The 20,015-nt window shown below is 45.6% G+C and overlaps 1 protein-coding gene across 1 annotated transcript; it reads left to right on the forward strand.

Annotated features, from left to right (window-relative positions):
• The first annotated feature begins 14,276 nt into the window (after positions 1 to 14,276).
• Positions 14,277 to 15,806, forward strand: LOC308151572 (transmembrane protein 69-like). The gene is made up of 2 exons (XM_080524466.1): positions 14,277 to 14,389; positions 14,887 to 15,806. Exon 2 carries the CDS (start codon positions 14,971 to 14,973, stop codon positions 15,610 to 15,612), a length of 642 nt encoding a protein of 213 aa, XP_080380592.1. The 5' UTR covers positions 14,277 to 14,389; positions 14,887 to 14,970; the 3' UTR covers positions 15,613 to 15,806.
• Positions 15,807 to 20,015: the final 4,209 nt, after the last annotated feature.

Genomic DNA, 20,015 nt, shown 5'->3' on the forward strand with positions numbered 1-20,015 from the left:
CTGGATAGTACTTCGTTTCCAGTCATAGTCAGCTAGATTGCTTACTTAGCTACTTAGTAATTGTTTTCAGAATTTTTAAGTTTAAATATACAGGATTCTTAATAGGACTGGTTGTTAAAATCCCTAAATATTCAGCACAACAATTGAGTGGAGTTGGAGATGTCCTCTTGGGTGGAGTGGAATTTGGCAATGATCACGTGGTGCCACCAGTACGACACATCTTCAGTTGTGGTCCCCGACCTCATTGGGTGTTTCGGCCAGTTATCACAAGACACCCTCTGCCGAGGTTGGCCCACCACAGGCTGATCAGGCCTGGGTGTGTGTCGGACGGTGGCACCACGTGGTCATTTGGGAGCCCATGTTGGGTCCCTACGTTTCAGCCACAGCCAGTGACTGCTCCGTTCTGCTGCAGTGGACAGTTCTCTGATTGCCTTCCGTTGGGCCTGTCCTCTGATCCCTACTGCCCTCAGGAGCCTTGTGGTGGAGCTGGCTACAAAGCCTCTGCAGCCCACCTCCACTGGCCACACCTTCACGTTCCAGCCCCGCCCCTCTGCTTCGACTGCTAAGTTGGCATACCGCAGCCTCTTCCGTTCGAATGCCTCATCGATGGCCTCCTCCCATGGGACCGTCAGTTCTACGATGAAGACACGCCGGCAGGACTTGGACCAGAGGACTAGGTCTGGGCACAGGTTGGTCACTGCAATTTCGGGTGGGAAGGTGAGCCTCTGGCTGAGGTCTACCCGCATTTCCCAATCCCGGGCTGCGTTCAGTGGGCCTGAGTCTGGAGGTGATGGCTTGGTCCGCTGTTTTTCCCCTTCCCGGATGAAGGTTGTTTTCTGTGGAAAGGTAGTCTGGGCATTTAGAGGCATGGCGTTGGTGGTTACCCTCTTGTGCTCAAGTTCGGCAGCCAAGCACTTTAGCACTTGGTTGTGGCGCCAGGTGTATCTTCCTTGAGTTAGACTGGTCTTGCAACCCACCAAGATGTGTTTGAGGGTTGCTGGGGCTGCACACTGGAGACAGGCTGGGTCCTCTCCATACCAGAGATGTAGGTTGGTAGGAGAGGGCAGGACATCATATGTGGCTCTGATGATGAAACTTAGCCTATTAGACTCCATGCTCCACAGCTCGTTCCACATGATTTTCCTCCTCTCCACGCTCTCCCACTTCATCCAGCGGCCTTGCTGGGCTTGGGAGACTGCCTTGGCGCACCTGGCTGCTTCCTCCTGGTGGCGCACCTCCTCAACCACCATCTTCCGCCGTTCGGTTGGAGTAGCCTTTTGCCATGTGGGTGTTGTTGTTTCTAAGCCAAGGCCCCCTCTGCCATGTTGGACATGCCCCACTATATCCCGGTGTCTGAGGGCGGTCTTTGCCACCGCAACTGCTGCAGATGGCTTCCATTTCCTCCCCGTTGCTAGGATTGGAGCAGCACCTCTGACGAATGGATCCCGTCATTTCCAGCCTTGATTTGGCACATTTGTTCTCCTCCACCAGGCTTGAGATTGGTAGGGAGAGGGCTCCATTGCCATACAGGCCTATGCTGCTAAGGCCTCTCGGCAGTCCAAGCCACTTCCTCACTTGTGCATTCACCAGTCTCTCCAGCCGGTTGGCATGGGATAGTGTGACCTCGTAGATGGAAATTGGCCACATGAGACGGGGCAGCAGTCCAAACTGAAAGCACCACAGCTTCAGCTTCCCAGGGAGAGCAGTGTTTTTGATCTGCTTGAGGCCACTGATTGTATCCTGCTTGAGTTGTTCCACCTGCTTCGAGTCTTTGAGTTCTGCGCTATACCAGCGGCCAAGGCTTTTGATAGGCTTCTCCAGAACTGTTGGTATTGGCTCGTTGTTGACGTGGAACCTCTCATTGGCGAGCTTGCCTTTGACAATGGAGATACTGCGGGACTTACTGGGTTTAATCTCCATTCGTGCCCATTTGATGTTTCCCTGGAGTTTATCCAGCAGGCGTTTGGTGCATGCGTTTGTTGTTGTTATTGTCGTCATGTCATCCATGTACGCCCTGATTGGAGGAAGACGCAGCCCGCTCTTCAACCGTTCCCCTCCAACAACCCATTGTGATGCTCGAATAATGAGCTCCATTGCCATGGTAAAAGCCAGTGGAGAGATGGTGCAGCCCGCCATTATGCCTATCTCGAGGTGCTGCCAAGCAGTTGTACTGGCTTGTGCTGTAACACAAAACTGGAGGTCCTGGAAGTAGGCTTTGACCAGCCTTGTGATGCCCTCTGGGACTTGGAAGAAGTTGAACGCTGTCCACAAAATCTCATGAGGCACTGACCCGAAGGCATTGGCAAGATCTAAGAAAACCACATGCAGGTCTTTCTTCTCCTTCTTGGCCGTTTGTATCTGGTGCCAGATGACATTTGTGTGTTCCAGGCATCCTGAGAATCCACTTATCCCTGCCTTCTGCACTGAGGTGTCGACAAAGTTGTTCTTCTGCAAGAGTACTGAGAGCCTCTGGGCCACAACACTGAAGAAAATCTTTCCTTCCACATTCAGTAGACTGATCTGGCGGAACTGGTCGATGGTTGAGAAATTCTTCTCTTTGGGAATCAGGATCCCTCCTGCCCTTCGCCATGCCTTTGGTATGATTCCCTTTTCCCATACCACTTTCATTAGCTTCCAGAGGTACTTCAAGACGCCTGGACTGTTCTTATATAGCCTGTATGGAACGCCGTTGGGCCCAGGGGCTGAGGCTGTTCTTGCCCGTTTTACTGTGCTCTCAACTTCGCTCCATGTAGGGGGCCTTGTTTCCATCTGGTGCTCAGGTGGTTGGATTGGTGGCATGTCATCCGGAATGCTGGCTGGCACATGCCTCTGGTTGTCAGAGTAGGTCTTCCTCAGGTGCTCCTCTAGTTCCCTTATGGGTACTTTGAGGGTCCCTGTTTTCTCCTTGACAAAGAGGTCTTTGACGAACTTGTAGGGATCTCTGTAGAAGGCAGTCCTCGTTCGCTCTTTCTTCTTGTGTTGCTTTCTCAAGCATTCTGCTCTTCGCAGTGTTGCAAGACGCTGCTTGATGTCGGCCTGTAGTGCCTCAAGTCCTTTCCTTTCCACTTCTGTGGCCTTCTTCCACTGTTTTCTCAGGCACCTTCTTTCTTTCACAAGTCTTTCAATCTCTTGTTGTCTCCTGGACTTGAGATGGGCTGATGGTTCCTTCTGTGTCCCATGGTTCTTACTTTTCACCCCAAATCTCTCTGCTCCATAGCTGTATATGATCTCTCCAATCTTGTCCAGTTTTCTTTCCACGCCCCCTTTCAGACCTTCTAGAAGATGGACAAGGTCTGTGTCGGTGTTTTCCCACTCCTTTTTCTGGCAGGCTTTAGGCCACAAGATTTGAGGCTTTCGTCCATTCATCTTCCTCTCCACTGCTGTCTGTGGCTGGATAGGCTCTGGACTCATGTCCGTTGATGGATCTGTGCTTGGTTGAGCTTCGTCTGGGGTTCTGATACCCTGTGGACTGTGGTGAATATCCTGCCACTGGGCTTCACTCGACTGATTTGCCCTACCTCTGAGGAAGTAGTGGTCAATGCGAGGCACCTCGCTAAGCTCTCTTAGGCACTTTTTCCTGCCCTGGTGGATCTTGAGACCCTTCTCTGATGTTATCTTTTTCCAGCCACAGATGCAGCTTTGTAGCTTGTGTCCTGCCAGTGTTGTTACTCCGTCAACTACCGTGCTGATCATTTGATTCGTTGTCATTTCCGTTCCAGGGTCTGTTACCGTGTGATCCGCCGATGAGTCATCTTCCGCCCCCGCTCTCGCAGACTCTAGGGGTGTTTTTCCTTTTGAATTTTTCGTAGCCATAGTTGGGTGGAACCAAGTCACTGTGTAGTGAAAGGCTCCTGCCAACACGGGTAGCTAACCCATGCCAGCCCCGTTGGGGTCTGTTCCCTCCTGTCAGCTGTCTCTTCAGGCCGTCACCAGGTCTTTCCCAGGTTGTCAGCTGCCCTTTCGCAGCGGTCACTGGTTTTGACACCAGACATCAGGATTCTTAATAGGACTGGTTGTTAAAATCCCTAAATATTCAGCACAACAATTGAGTGGAGTTGGAGATGTCCTCTTGGGTGGAGTGGAATTTGGCAATGATCACGTGGTGCCACCAGTACGACACATCTTCATCTTCAAATTATACATTATCTACTTAAAATAGGCATTTCCCCAGACTTTTCTAGGGATGTATAGGAATAAAAAAATCACATCTAGAATTTGCCCACCCAGATGGTAATGAAATGTTCAGGTACTCTTTTGAAACACACTTCTCCCTTCATCCAGGACACCTTGTGCATATTCTACCCACAAATAGAGTGCTTTATCCCGCATATTTAATAAAGTTACATCATTGACAAAGTTCCAGACTGGGTCTTATCGATGGTTTGCTGTGCTGGGCTGTCACTACCATTTTCACCCACAAGAGTGCAGCGTCTAGCCATTTATGGAGGCCTACATCGACTGAGAGCAGCAGTTCCAATTCACTTTTTAGCCCCATATAGAGTGCCATATGCCCCCAATAAAGTTAGAATTCATTGAAAAAACACTTCTCCCTTCAAGCAGGACACCTTGTGCATTTTCTACCCACAAATAGAGTGCTTTATCCCGCATATTTAATAAAGTTACATCATTGACAAAGTTCCAGCCTGGGTCTTATCGATGGTTTGCTGTGCTGGGCTGTCACTACCATTTTCACCCACAAGAGTGCAGCGTCTAGCCATTTATGGAGGCCTACATCGACTGAGAGCAGCAGTTCCAATTCACTTTTTAGCCCCATATAGAGTGCCATATGCCCCCAATAAAGTTAGAATTCATTGAAACACACTTCTCCCTTCATCCAGGACACCTTGTGCATATTCTACCCACAAATAGAGTGCTTTATCCCGCATATTTAATAAAGTTACATCAACAACAATGTTCCAGGCTGTGTATTATGGATGCTTTGGGTCATGGTACTGTTGCTCACGGCCATACTAGCCTGAATACGCCCGATCTCGTCCGACCTCGGAAGCTAAGCAGGGTGGGTCTTTCCCAGGTTGTCAGCTGCCCTTTCGCAGCGGTCACTGGTTTTGACACCAGACATCAGGATTCTTAATAGGACTGGTTGTTAAAATCCCTAAATATTCAGCACAACAATTGAGTGGAGTTGGAGATGTCCTCTTGGGTGGAGTGGAATTTGGCAATGATCACGTGGTGCCACCAGTACGACACATCTTTATCTTCAAATTATACATTATCTACTTAAAATAGGCATTTCCCCAGACTTTTCTAGGGATGTATAGGAATAAAAAAATCACATCTAGAATTTGCCCACCCAGATGGTAATGAAATGTTCAGGTACTCTTTTGAAACACACTTCTCCCTTCATCCAGGACACCTTGTGCATATTCTACCCACAAATAGAGTGCTTTATCCCGCATATTTAATAAAGTTACATCATTGACAAAGTTCCAGACTGGGTCTTATCGATGGTTTGCTGTGCTGGGCTGTCACTACCATTTTCACCCACAAGAGTGCAGCGTCTAGCCATTTATGGAGGCCTACATCGACTGAGAGCAGCAGTTCCAATTCACTTTTTACCCCAATATAGAGTGCCATATGCCCCCAATAAAGTTAGAATTCATTGAAAAAACACTTCTCCCTTCAAGCAGGACACCTTGTGCATTTTCTACCCACAAATAGAGTGCTTTATCCCGCATATTTAATAAAGTTACATCATTGACAAAGTTCCAGCCTGGGTCTTATCGATGGTTTGCTGTGCTGGGCTGTCACTACCATTTTCACCCACAAGAGTGCAGCGTCTAGCCATTTATGGAGGCCTACATCGACTGAGAGCAGCAGTTCCAATTCACTTTTTAGCCCCATATAGAGTGCCATATGCCCCCAATAAAGTTAGAATTCATTGAAACACACTTCTCCCTTCATCCAGGACACCTTGTGCATATTCTACCCACAAATAGAGTGCTTTATCCCGCATATTTAATAAAGTTACATCAACAACAATGTTCCAGGCTGTGTATTATGGATGCTTTGGGTCATGGTACTGTTGCTCACGGCCATACTAGCCTGAATACGCCCGATCTCGTCCGACCTCGGAAGCTAAGCAGGGTGGGTCTTTCCCAGGTTGTCAGCTGCCCTTTCGCAGCGGTCACTGGTTTTGACACCAGACATCAGGATTCTTAATAGGACTGGTTGTTAAAATCCCTAAATATTCAGCACAACAATTGAGTGGAGTTGGAGATGTCCTCTTGGGTGGAGTGGAATTTGGCAATGATCACGTGGTGCCACCAGTACGACACATCTTCATCTTCAAATTATACATTATCTACTTAAAATAGGCATTTCCCCAGACTTTTCTAGGGATGTATAGGAATAAAAAAATCACATCTAGAATTTGCCCACCCAGATGGTAATGAAATGTTCAGGTACTCTTTTGAAACACACTTCTCCCTTCATCCAGGACACCTTGTGCATATTCTACCCACAAATAGAGTGCTTTATCCCGCATATTTAATAAAGTTACATCATTGACAAAGTTCCAGACTGGGTCTTATCGATGGTTTGCTGTGCTGGGCTGTCACTACCATTTTCACCCACAAGAGTGCAGCGTCTAGCCATTTATGGAGGCCTACATCGACTGAGAGCAGCAGTTCCAATTCACTTTTTACCCCAATATAGAGTGCCATATGCCCCCAATAAAGTTAGAATTCATTGAAAAAACACTTCTCCCTTCAAGCAGGACACCTTGTGCATTTTCTACCCACAAATAGAGTGCTTTATCCCGCATATTTAATAAAGTTACATCATTGACAAAGTTCCAGGCTGGGTCTTATCGATGGTTTGCTGTGCTGGGCTGTCACTACCATTTTCACCCACAAGAGTGCAGCGTCTAGCCATTTATGGAGGCCTACATCGACTGAGAGCAGCAGTTCCAATTCACTTTTTAGCCCCATATAGAGTGCCATATGCCCCCAATAAAGTTAGAATTCATTGAAACACACTTCTCCCTTCATCCAGGACACCTTGTGCATATTCTACCCACAAATAGAGTGCTTTATCCCGCATATTTAATAAAGTTACATCAACAACAATGTTCCAGGCTGTGTATTATGGATGCTTTGGGTCATGGTACTGTTGCTCACGGCCATACTAGCCTGAATACGCCCGATCTCGTCCGACCTCGGAAGCTAAGCAGGGTTGGGCCGTGTTAGTACCTGGATCTTGGCTGAGTGCTTTACCACGTCACGTGCAGTATCAACCAATGAAAATGCGTAGAGTGCGTCCAAGATACGCCCCTATATTTGCATACACATCTGACAATGACAAAGACAAACTATTCTATGTGAATAGCTAGGTGAAAACAACATTGTCTTTCGCTTTATCAGTAATGTATGCATTATCAGTAATGTATGCATTATCAGTAATGTATGCATTATCAGTAATGTATGCAGCATGTTGTCCACGCCCCTGCGCATTTTCATTGGTTGATACTGCGCGAGACGTGATGAAGCCCTCAGCTCTCGCCTCAGATTTTAAATCCTCAATTTTGGCCGCCATTGGCTACAATCTGTAATTTGGCTCTACAAGTGTTAATATGTCATTTTATGAAGTTTTTATGTTTTCAGGCGAGAAAGTAACCATATATATTCACAAAATGTGTCCAGTTTATCAAAATAACCCGTTTATATATCTGATCTGACGTTTTTTCCCCCACTTCTGTGGGAAACTTCGCTAGCAACACGAGTAGAGCTTTGCATCTGCATCGCACGTTGAAGTACGTCAAGTCCATCCCACCAGGTTGCGCCAGAACGGTGGGTCACGGTCCGCGGTGTGCACGGAGCGTTATTGAGTCAACTGGTATTGTGGTTATCACCAAGTTCTCCCATACAGTGCTGATATTCCATGGTAATTATAGGGAGAAAGACGCTGTGAGAGAACAGGGCTATAGACTCTCTTACCCGTCTGTGGTAATAACAGTGTCGCTGCTTTCATACGTCACGCGTGGTATCAACCAATGAAAATGCGTAGGGGCGTGGACAACATGCAAGATACGCCCCCATATATTTGCATACATTACTGATAAAGTGGAAAAGAAAGAATGAATGTGGAAAAGAAAGAATGAATGTGGAAAAGAAAGAATGAATGTGGAAAAGAAAGAATGAAAGAATGAATGTGGAAAAGAAAGAATGAATGTGGAAAAGAAAGAATGAATGTGGAAAAGAAAGAATGAATGTGGAAAACAATGTGGAAAAGAAAGAATGAATGTGGAAAACAATGTGGAAAAGAAAGAATGAATGTGGAAAAGAAAGAATAAATGTGGAAAAGAATAAATACATATAGAAATGTATTGCGGTATACTGTGTGTATTTGTATGTGTATTTGTTCATACATTCATTTATGTGTCTATATATTTATTGTTAATTTTGTCAGACTTGATTAATTTTGTCAGACTTGTCATACTCTTTAGTATTCGTTTCGTATCTCACTATGGGGAACGCCCCCTGCGTGACCTCATCAGAAACTGAATTACACTGCGCCAGCCCATTGGCTGGCCCAGGCGACGCTTGTGTCACGAGGGACGGGACCCTCCGCCTATATAACACGTACACACGGCATCTGTCGTCATTCAAAAGCCTTTGCTCTCTTCTCACTGGAGCTGACAACAACTGTGCGGGTGGCTAGAGCTAAACAGTCCACAGATACGAGCGACCACAACACACACACTGTATGGAAAGTTTGAGCGGCAGTGACGGCCGCGCGCTGCACTTTATTCTTGATTATTTTGAACGTCTCGCTCAGCCCGTCAGTGACGGTGCAGTGTGTGTGTGTTAGCCCGTCAGTGATGGTGCAGTGTGTGTGTGTTAGCCCGTCAGTGACGGTGCAGTGTGTGTGTGTTAGCCCGTCAGTGACGGTGCAGTGTGTGTGTGTTAGCCCTGCTGAGCCGTGCTGTACATTAACAAACACGTTTGTACAGCTGTTCCTTTGTGTCGACCTCCCTCTGTGCCTAGAGACTCTTACACTAACGTTACCACCAGGTGCTAGCTAGCTACGGTAGCTAACGTTACCACCAGGTGCTAAGGTAGCTAATGTTACCACCAGGTGCTAGCTAGCTACGGTAGCTAATGTTACCACCAGGTGCTAGCTAGCTACGGTAGCTAACGTTACCACCAGGTGCTGGCCAGCTACGGTAGCTAATGTTACCACCAGGTGCTAGCTAGCTAAGGTAGCTAACGTTACCACCAGGTGCTAGCTAGCTACGGTAGCTAACGTTACCACCAGGTGCTAGCCAGCTACGGTAGCTAACGTTACCACCAGGTGCTAGCTAGCTACGGTAGCTAACGTTACCACCAGGTGCTAGCTAGCTAAGGTAGCTAACGTTACCACCAGGTGCTAGCTAGCTAAGGTAGCTAACGTTACCGATGCATCATCAGACAGAAATGAGCAACTGCGACTCCGCTGGCAGAAGGGTGAAAGAGGAGAAACGCTTTGAAATGGATACCATTTCCACCGACATAAGAAATATTGCCTCACGTAGGCTATTATGAAGGAGTGCACACAAAGGATACGTGCACACTGCACATATCGTATTCGTCCATGTCCTATACGCATCACACTATATACATATATATTTACTGTTCATATCATATTGATATTCATGCAAATATATTTCCTTTTTACATTCATATTCATTGCACGTATAGCGCGAGGTTGACCACCGTCCGCATTGACTTCACAGTAATGTACGTCTTTGAATGAATGAATGAATGGTCTTTATTGTCATTGCTATAGTACAGGTACCAAACAACGAAATTTAGGAGGGGTGGCTCCCCTGGTGCTAGGAAAGAAAAAAAAACACAAGGGAAGGAGCTGGTTTACATAAATAAAGGCTATGTACACTATCCACTATACTATACTGTACAGATAGACGACTAGGGTTGTCATATTGCACATAGTGTTATTGCACATTCATTTGAAGTGTCGCAGTTTGCAGGCTAGAAATGTACATATTTGTGTCTCTACTACTTTATAAGGGTAACATTCCCGATAAGTCCAATGATTGCAATATCCATACAGTGAAGAACATGAACAGGCCCACTGTAGACAATTGACTATCATCCCCAAGTACGCCTGTATGCATGTTATTTAATTATCTTGTATCCACCTAAGGTAAGGTGACCAGATTTCTCAGATGCAATCTGGGGACATTTCCAACTTTTTAGGAAAAATGTATACATTTTATCATGATGAAATACAGAAACGGGGACAGTTGCTGTTTCATTTATTTTGACCTTATTTTGACCCATTGCTCCAGACACTCTGCTCAACATGATCTCTTGTGACTGCAGAGCAGATGGCTGTGGAGTGTCATGTGGCTGCAGGAAGATGGGGGTACACTGCTCTGCCTTGTGTACAAAGTGCAGTGGTCAAACATGCAACAATGCAGCACCAATGCCATCTTTACTAGATGATGAGGGAGAAACTGAAGAATCAACACCAATTTCTGATGATGAGGATGATGACTGAAGTGATTTATTATTATGAAATGTCTCCATTCAAGAAACTAATGATGAAATTGACTTACTTACCCTAAAAAACATATGTTTACCTTTTAATTGCATTTGTATCAGGTTTTAAGCCTGAGATACGGAAAAATATCCAAATGGCGGCCATTTTGGACGCCATCTTGAATATCTCAGAGAACACAAGGGGGATTCACGGGGACTTTTAGTATGTCATTCCTAAAGGTATTCTGAACATATCCTGAACAATTCAGCTTGTTACAAATTTGTTCCGGGTGTAACCCTATTACTACTGGACTAATTGGATGGAAAGCTTCAACAGTTCATGAAGCTTCATCTCGCCATCACTACTCGCCACCCTGGAGACCATTCGGTTGGTATGCAAACATAAGCCGCTTTTCCATAGGTCGGCCCGGGTCGGGTCAGGTCGGGTCAGGTCGGGTCACTTTTGATCTGTTCTGGTTTCCATTATACACAAACCGACCCGGACTAGTAGGAGGAGTAGAGGATAGTAGGCGGAGTTACGCGTCACACGCAGCCTGGCAAAAAGCTTCCGGGTGTACACAGCAACAGCAGTGATTTTTTTGGAGAGAAAGAGAAAGAGAGAGAGGAAGCTATGTACACATAATAAAGTCATGTTTTTTGAACCCTTAAAACCACTGCCTTCACTTGTCTGCTTTATGAACTGTAGTATCATCATCGGGAAACAGCGACAAGACGCGAATCTACCGGAATTTGACACAGCCGGTGTTATTCACAGACAAACACGGTGCCGTTTGCGGGTTAATAACTTCGGTTTACCGGGGGTTAGGATAACAATTCAAACGTGTCCGGAAAGAGGAGAAGCCAGGGAATTCAAAAAATTTTTTTTGAATGGAGTCGATCCTCCACTCCTATCACCGTGGACACAGCGCGGAGCGAATTCCCTGTTAAAACCGGCATTTGACTCATGAGTGAATGGTGAAAATGGCTGGACGGCTGCGGGCGAACTCCCGGTTCATCGAGTTTACGGTTAAAGGCATAACTTCTCGGGGTGTCAGCGCGGTGGTTAAGGGCTCAAAATGACCGTAGACAGATGGTGAAGTTAGCAAAGGAGTATTGTGTTTTTTTACCACCTCCACAGCCGGTGTTATTCACGGACAAACACGGTGCATAATAGCGATTTGTGTGTTGTGCTTGTTGTAAATAAAAGTTATATGATTCATTGAAATGACATTAAACTAAGATAATACGATGGTCAGAATAATTTTCCGAATCTTTATTAATAAGCTATTACAGAAAATGTAGTGACATTTTCCTAGTGAATGTGGTATTTTCAAGATGGCGGTTGTGAAGAAATAATATGGGATGGGACATGGGATGACGATTGTCCATTGACCAATCAACGGTGTGCAGCGTCACACGTCACTGCGTGCGTCCCAGGTCCCAGGTCCCAGGTCCCTGCTCGGATGTGGTACCTGGGACCTAGGACTGAAGCGACCCGGACCGACGAATGGAAAAGGGGACCGAAGCGGGCTGACCTAGGTCAGCACCAGGTCAGCACCAGGTCTGCAACGTAGTGGAAAAGCACCATAGATGGGTGATCATGGATGCGGTCAGACATCATTAGAAGGGTAAATCATGACAAACCATACTATCAACATGTCCGTGTGTTTGTCTTCAAACAGGAAACATACAACACTGACCTGCAAAGTTGCGTTGTGGTCCTCATGAAGTGTTTTGGTTAGCGATAGTTGCTCAATTGCTGCAGGCAACTTCCGCACTAGATTGCAATCTATTTTTCTACATCGACTGTATGGTCTTGCGTTGAATACTAGGCCTAACTAAACAAACACCAAACGCGTTTCGTTTAATTAATTGTGTCTATCCTGAAACCCTCTGTAAGGAGAAGCACACACTATTTCTACATGAAATATTCCTTCATATTTAGTTTCTGTTGGTAAAAAAAGACAAGTCGTACAGGTCCTTGGTTCTACTGACCATAAGCACATAAGCACAAACGTAGACCTACTAGTATGAAACATACAGTACTCTCCATAAGTATTGGAACGAGGAAGCATTTTGCCTTCTTTTAGCTCTACTCCAAAAGTTTGGATTTAAAATCAATGTTACAATTACTTACAATGAGGTTAAAGTAGAGATTATTTTGTGGTCAAATCAACTCAAATTAACTCTCTGTTTTGGTTGGAAGTTACTTTGAGGTGATTTGAGGTCCCTGTAATTCGTAATTGTAAATCGCTTTGGATTAAAAGCGTCTGCTAAATGGCAAAATTAAATAAAAAAAATGTAATAAAAAAAAATGTATTAAAATGATTATTATAATAACGAATGTTGAACTTTTGTGTTCCCCTATCACTCCCACTGTTTTGGAGTAGCGGGGGCTAAATGCATGTGTGCAGACGGATGCTATTGTTTTGACAGGCCATTTTCACATAGGGGGGGTTGATGTGGGCCTCAGTCAATACCACTAGATGGCAGCATTACCAAACCCATGTGAATGACATCACCTCAAACCTCCCTGTGTGAAGCATGACACCTCCAGAGACTGGGAGCCAGACTGCTACCACAGTGCTTGTGTTGCTGCCTCCCTAAGTATGTGGGGGCAGAAATCATATCATTTAGCTCCAATATGAATGCAAGTATATGCATCATGTTGAGAATGGTACACATTGCCCATAGAGGTTGCAATATCTATATATTTCATGGGTTGTACATCCTTTTACATGTCCACTATCTGAACGGAATCAGGACAGTTCAGGCTACACCTTACAGTTTTTCTCTATCGCTTTACAGTTTTTCTCAGTTGCTAAAACACTAAACCCCATTCTCTGAACCAAATTCTCAGTGGTCTAAACTCATTTGTCGAATCAAACACTCTTTTGGCCAAACCTTCAACACTGTTCAGGTACTTAGACACAATTTGCAAAACTCATCCGCTCTTTGTTGCCAAACCTTAAACACATTCTTAGTCACTAAACACATTTCACACTGTGATACACTTGTGTTGCAAAATTGTGAACACTGGCAGCAGAATGTGAACACAACTCCAACACAGTTGTCATCTGTTACACACAACTCAACATTTAACACACATGTTTCTAATGATGTGATCAGACCAATTGGGCAGGGTAAAAGTCAGTTCAGAGTGCACAGGTGGCACATGTGCATCCATCTACAATGGACGGAAACATACAGAGAGGCAGAGGAGGAAGAGTTCTGCACTTTTCTCCCAACAACAAGAAGCACTCATTGTTGACATGGTCCTTCAAAATAATGCCATCCGACTCTGTGAAATCCAGCAGAGAGTGATTGAAGACAATGTCAACTTTGATGGTGTCCTCACATGCAACGTGTACAGAGTACCCTTTGATCGCAACTCTGCAAGAGTTCTAAGATATCAGCATGTGCAAGTAAGTGTAACCTACACACACTTTCAGCACTGATGCTTCCAGTACAATTCTATGCTCCAGTACAATTCTATGCTCATAGGCCTACTGTTACTGTAGGCTAGTAGTTGCAGTTGCTACGTTTACGGTACTGTAAACTAGGATATTCTTCATACTGAAATGTCACTTTGTGCCGAAACAAGAAACCAGAGCAACATTTTTGTTCAAGCATTGAATCGTATTAAAGTTCACAATATTAACATTTTCGAATCTTGAACGTAACTCTACTGTCGACTCCCAGGTCCACTAATCGATCCATTGCAGACAGAGCAGCGGGACATCGAACTCTCACCAACTTGACAGGGTCAGACATGGCTTAATCGAGCATGGAAATGAGTTTGTTTCTGCAGATGACCTTCTTTACACATCTTCCGCTGTAATTTTCAGTCGATTGGGGGACAAATGTCAAATTGATTATCACGAACGGTGACTATATTTCTAAACATATGCTAGAATGATACTATAGGCCTGACAGTAATCGAACAATAAGAACCCAGTGTTCTATAATGCTGGTCCGGTCATTAATTAAGAATGGGTCACAGTGTAGCTGGATTGACTAGCTACACCGGTGTTACATTGTAACATTGCAAAATAGCTTCTATTAAATGTTCAGTATGCATGCCATTACTCCATTGCAAGGCACATTATCGTTGCAAGGGAAGTGACTAATGCACGCGCCCTTTTCTCTTTGGTTGAAAATGATTGCATTTGCATTGAGGAGGTTGACTCCGTGTGGGGTAAGCGGAACATAACATCAGTCTAATAGTGATATTGATCTGCCTGTTAGCTTGAGTAGTTAAAACAAAGAAGGTCTGGATCCTCTCGGCTATTATTTGGAATCAGATGTACCACATCAAAGCCCTAATGAGACATGCATTACTGCCACAATGCCCTATCAACAACACTATCTTTCCTATTCCCAGGGTCCCACACGGCGATCTCTGCAGCAGGTGGTCCGAGTGTCCAACTGCCCAGTGAATAGACAATGTGTTTACACCAGCTCCTACATGACACAAGCTTCCTCAGTTCTACTGCTCCCCAGACTACCAGCCTCCAACAGGCTGCTGAGCCACAGACCACTGAACTGCTCTGCCGCTCGTCCCTGCCAGGGTCAGCCTGGGGCCCCAGAGAGAGTGGACACGGAGAGGGACCAGAAACGCCTCAGTATGAAAGTCCTCACTCAGGCGCCCAAGCCCGCACTGTACCTGGGCTTATCTGGCCTCATTCCATTCCTAGCCGCCCCTGTCTTTATGGCCGTGACACAGTCCTACTACCCTGAGGTGGCCTATGCACAGGTGGTCTACGGGGCCTGCATCGTGTCCTTCCTGGGCGGGGCCCGCTGGGGGTTTGCCCTGCCTGAAGGAAGCCCGGCCCAGCCTGACTGGATGAACCTGGGCAACAGTGTGGTGCCCTCCCTATTGGCCTGGATGGCGTTGCTGTGCAGGGACAACATCACAGAGGGAGCCCTGCTGGTCGTCATGGGACTGGGCCTCTCCCTGCACTACGACCTGGTCCTGCTGCCCGGATACCCTGGCTGGTTCAAAGCCATGCGGACTATCCTCACTCTTGTGGCTACCTTCTCCTTAGTGGCCACACTGACACTGAAGAAGATGTGTCCAGAGAAAAATATCAAGGCGCTTGAGAATTGACAAGCTATAGTGGCTAGGGAGCTTTCAATAATGACAAAGACCAGACTTTAGTAGCTGTATTTAAGTTGCACTGCAGTGAGATCTCAAAAATCATTGTGACTGAAAGATACAGTGTTTCTCATTGGTTTGGCTGCAAAGGCTCACCTGAGCCCAATACACTTCTGTAAAAATGGATTATGTCAAATAAAGATATAATAAAGACAGAGAGAGACATTTCATAGATATGTGTTTTCATTTAATCAATGTGCTACTGATGACATTGAAGTACATCAATGTGTGAGGGCTAAAATATAAATTAACTTTGTTATCTAGTGATGTTGCTGAATGAAGGGGATAAAAGCTAATAATTCCAACCTCAGTGTTTTAAAACAGTGTTTACTGACTAAAAAGGCACACATATTTACAGTTATACAATGGCTGCATTTCAGCCAACGAGCATTGCATTTGAACATAAATACTGAGTAACCAGTACCAATTAATGCCACTTTTAAAACATTTCAACATCAGTGACTGTTTTTACAGAAGACGTAGCCTCAAATGCACAGCAAAGCATTTTCAATAACAATTTCACATGAGGACCATATAATGTAGCTTAAAGTAGCTTCATGTCAAGTAAGTGGGGTACAAGGTTTAATACGTCTCAGTGTAAACAACTTAGAGTAATAAGCCCCTCAAACACATTGCCATCTACTTTCAGTCCAAAATGTAACGGATAACCCACTTGAAATTTAGAAAACAGTTTTGGTGTTAATTGCACTGTGAGAGATTAAAGGTGGGTCAAAATAATATATAAGTCAAAGTGCACAGGTCGATCAGTTCATATCATGTCAGAGAAAAGAGTGACACTCATGAACATCTTGGAGCACCACTGTATGACGAAATGGTGCAATGAGACTTCTCTCTGTCAATTGAGAGCCATATCTTCACTCATTGAAATTAGGCTACATCCTGAAAGTGCCACAGTTCAGACACACTTGCTAAAAGATCACAGTGCACAATAGAAGCAATTTACCTTGCAATCAAGACACACTGACACACCTCAGTGTAACTGACAGAGTGCTAGGTTGCCATTTTGGCTCAGTGTTCAATGTACAATGTCTAGTTCAGCAATATCAGCAACAAACAATCAAACATTCTGTAAATCCACCATCTCAAAGCCTACGGAAACAAGTGCTATTTGACTTTGAACAGCAAATTCCTCTACCAAGAAAAAGGCCCTCCGTTTGTGCTCTGTAAGATGCTGAGCATAATGTCTTGTACATGATCAAGTTTCCACTGTAGCTCACACTTCACTGGCTGGCTGAGGGTACGATGTGTGTGGTCATGGATATGGGAGGTGGGCAAGTAGATTCTACTGTGGCGTCCTGCCACTGTACAACATCTAAATCCATTGCTGGTGAAGGCCATGTTTCAAGCGAAATAGTAATAATGTGTTGGAGGAGGACTCTTCTGTGATATGGCTCTGGATGGAAACAGTGGACCTGTCTCTCAGAGGACGGCCACCCCTCCATCACAGCGGCTGGTGATCATGTTGCCGATCTCAGTCCAGGTGTCCAGGTGGGGGTCATAGATCTCCACTGAGTCCACAGTCACGGGTGGTGAAAAGTCTCCGCTGGTGGCCCGCCCCCCAACAGCGTAGAGCAGACCATTTACGGCTGATACGGACACCCCCGCCCGCGCCACCGCCATAGGTGCCACCTCCACCCACTTCTCCTGTGGAAGGAAAGACACATTATGGTTAAAAGACACACAGTCACAGTCTTTGTACTAGTCAATAATACATGCTCATCTATTGCGATTCATAGAAAAAAAACATCTTTGACATAAATATCTCAGCTCTCTAACCTTTTAGTCTATCTTTTAGTCAATTGGGTAGACTCTGCGGCTTTATCTAAGTATACAGGCACCACCCTCCCCTCTATAGGCGACCATCATTTAGCATGGGCCAAGTCAGTTAACATGTATTTTGTGAAGTATCCCCTTCATGTTATTGTTCAGTCAAAGGTCAATGTCCAATACACTAACTAATTGTACTAATTGTGAAGCCTTCTGTGTGACAGCAGAGACAGACACCAGACAAGAGACAGACAGGCTCCAACCTCCTCAGGACAGTACTTCTCCACCGTCTCCAGGGAGCCCAGCGCCTTGTTCCAGCCTCCCACGGCGTAGATGCAGTTGTTGAGGCAGGCCACGCCCACGTAGGCCCGTCGTGTAACCATGACAGGCAGGGCGCTCCAGCGGTGGGAGATGGGGTCGTACATCTCGGACGAGCGCAGCTCCATCCTCTTGTCACTGAGACCCCCGATCACGTAGATGAACCCTGCAGAGCGATCAAAGGCCACACAGATCTAGTTGGTTCAGAGGACCTTCCTAACAATAACATTACGAGTGTTCATTAAGATCAAAGGGTAAATATGGTGTGAATATGGTATTACATTTTGCTTGTACATGTACTATATATATATATACATTTCTTCTTATTCTTCTTATTTTATTTATTTTTAATTATCACTGAATAAGCATGCTAGTCTCTAAATCATAGGTTCCTTAGTGATCTCTGGGAGAGCCTAACCCTGTAACTCGCAGCAGCCAAAATAGAATCGTGGAACCGCCATGTTTCCGATGATCTCCCACTTGTTCTCTGCCGGGTCGTAGCGCTCCATCGTTTTCCCAATCTCCGATCCGATCCAACCACCTGCAAGATCACAGTAGTGAGGTCACATGATACTCTATTCACATCTACTTCCATGTACTGCATGTCCCAAGTGACAGGCTGGTGTTTACCTAGTGCGTAGAGCGCCCCGTGACAGGGGCAGACGCCAACTCCACAGCGTGGGAAATTCAAAGAGGCTACTGCCGCCCACTGCTTGGTCACTGGGTCATATCTCTCTGTGCAGTCGAATATCATGGAGTCCTCCCTGCCTGGGCAATAGCAAACGGAAAGCACAATTATATTATGTCAAATGGAAATTCCACTGAGAAATATCGACATGTCAAACATGTATGCATACAGTATGACTGTGATTGCATTATGGCACTTGTACATCGTTTTTGTTTTTACTCATGAACTTGAAGGACCACCATCTGTTGATTTCCACACTGTATAACGAAGTTGTTCTACTTCTACCTCTCACAGACAGACAGACAGATAGACAGACAGACTGAGTGCACTGTCTCACCTCCAACCACGTAGACCATGCCCTCCAGCACGGCCACACCCAGCCCACTGCGGGCCTGATGCAGGGAGGACACAGTGGTCCAGTATTGACTGAAGGAGTCAAAGTGCTCCACACAGCTGAGGGCTCTCCCGTCACATCAACGGACGCCCTGCAGCCGAGTGTAGCCTCCTGAGAGGGCGAAACCAGACGTGACGTGAGAGTGTTTTTACTACGCAAACGTAGGGAGATGAGGGCTGTATTGAAACGTGATAATCAAATGATTTTACAGGAACAACAAAGAGGTCTCCCCGCCACTTTTTTTGGTAAACAGCTGAGGGATGGGGCTGGAGAAATTTAACACATCTCAAATTAATAGACTGAGCTATGTATGCTTGGGCTCAAGAATTAATGGCTACAAATGTTTATTTTATTTTTTGATTTAACCTTTATTTAACCAGGCAAACATGTAAGAACAAATTCTTATTTGCAAATGCAGCCTGACCAAAAAGCAGTGGCTCTTTGGGGGGGGGGGGGGGGGGGGGAGCTAGAAATAAAACAAGGTTAAGTAATACAATAAACAATAAAACAATAAAACACTGGCAAATACAGATGCATTAAAATACTAACAGTCAGAGAGAGGGGAGAGAGACAGAGGAGGTAGGGGTGAGGAAGAGCGGAGGTGAGGGATAGCGGGGGTAGTGGAGCAGGGGTACTTAAAATGAGGCAGTGATGGGTTATGGGATGGGTGAGAGACGGTGATCAACAGGTGCATTGATCGACTATGGTTCGCTGCAGGATTTGTTTGAAAGCAGTGAGTGAGGTGAGGGCGGTGAGTTTGAGGGTGTTTTGTAAGGTGTTCCAGTCGTGTGCTGCAGCGAACCGGAAAGCGCTGCGCCCGACAACATTACGGGCTTTGGGGATGGTGAGTCGGACAAGATCACTGGATCTTAGAACGATGACGGGGCGGTGAGAGAGGTAGAAAGGTGTTTTGCAAAGTATGGATTTGTAGATAATATGAAGCCAGTGACAGAGCCGTCTGCTGTGAAGAGATGTCCAGTCTACAAGGGTGTACAGATCACAGTGGTGAGTTGTGAAAGGCGCACCAGTGGCAAAACGAATGGCGGAGTGATGGAGTGTGTCGAGTTTCCTGAGGGCAGACTGAGATGCCATCCTATAGATGGTATCGCCATAGTCGAATATGGGCAGGATGGTCATCTTGACAAGGTTATGTTTGGCTGCACGGGT

This window comes from Nansenia antarctica, assembly GCF_963989245.1.
Source record: "Nansenia antarctica genome assembly, chromosome: 2".
Taxonomy (NCBI): domain Eukaryota; kingdom Metazoa; phylum Chordata; class Actinopteri; order Argentiniformes; family Microstomatidae; genus Nansenia; species Nansenia antarctica.

Excerpts from the sequence above, each read along its gene's own strand:
- LOC308151572 (XM_080524466.1), top strand. The coding sequence starts at position 14,971 with ATGACACAAGCTTCCTCAGTTCTACTGCTCCCCAGACTACCAGCCTCC.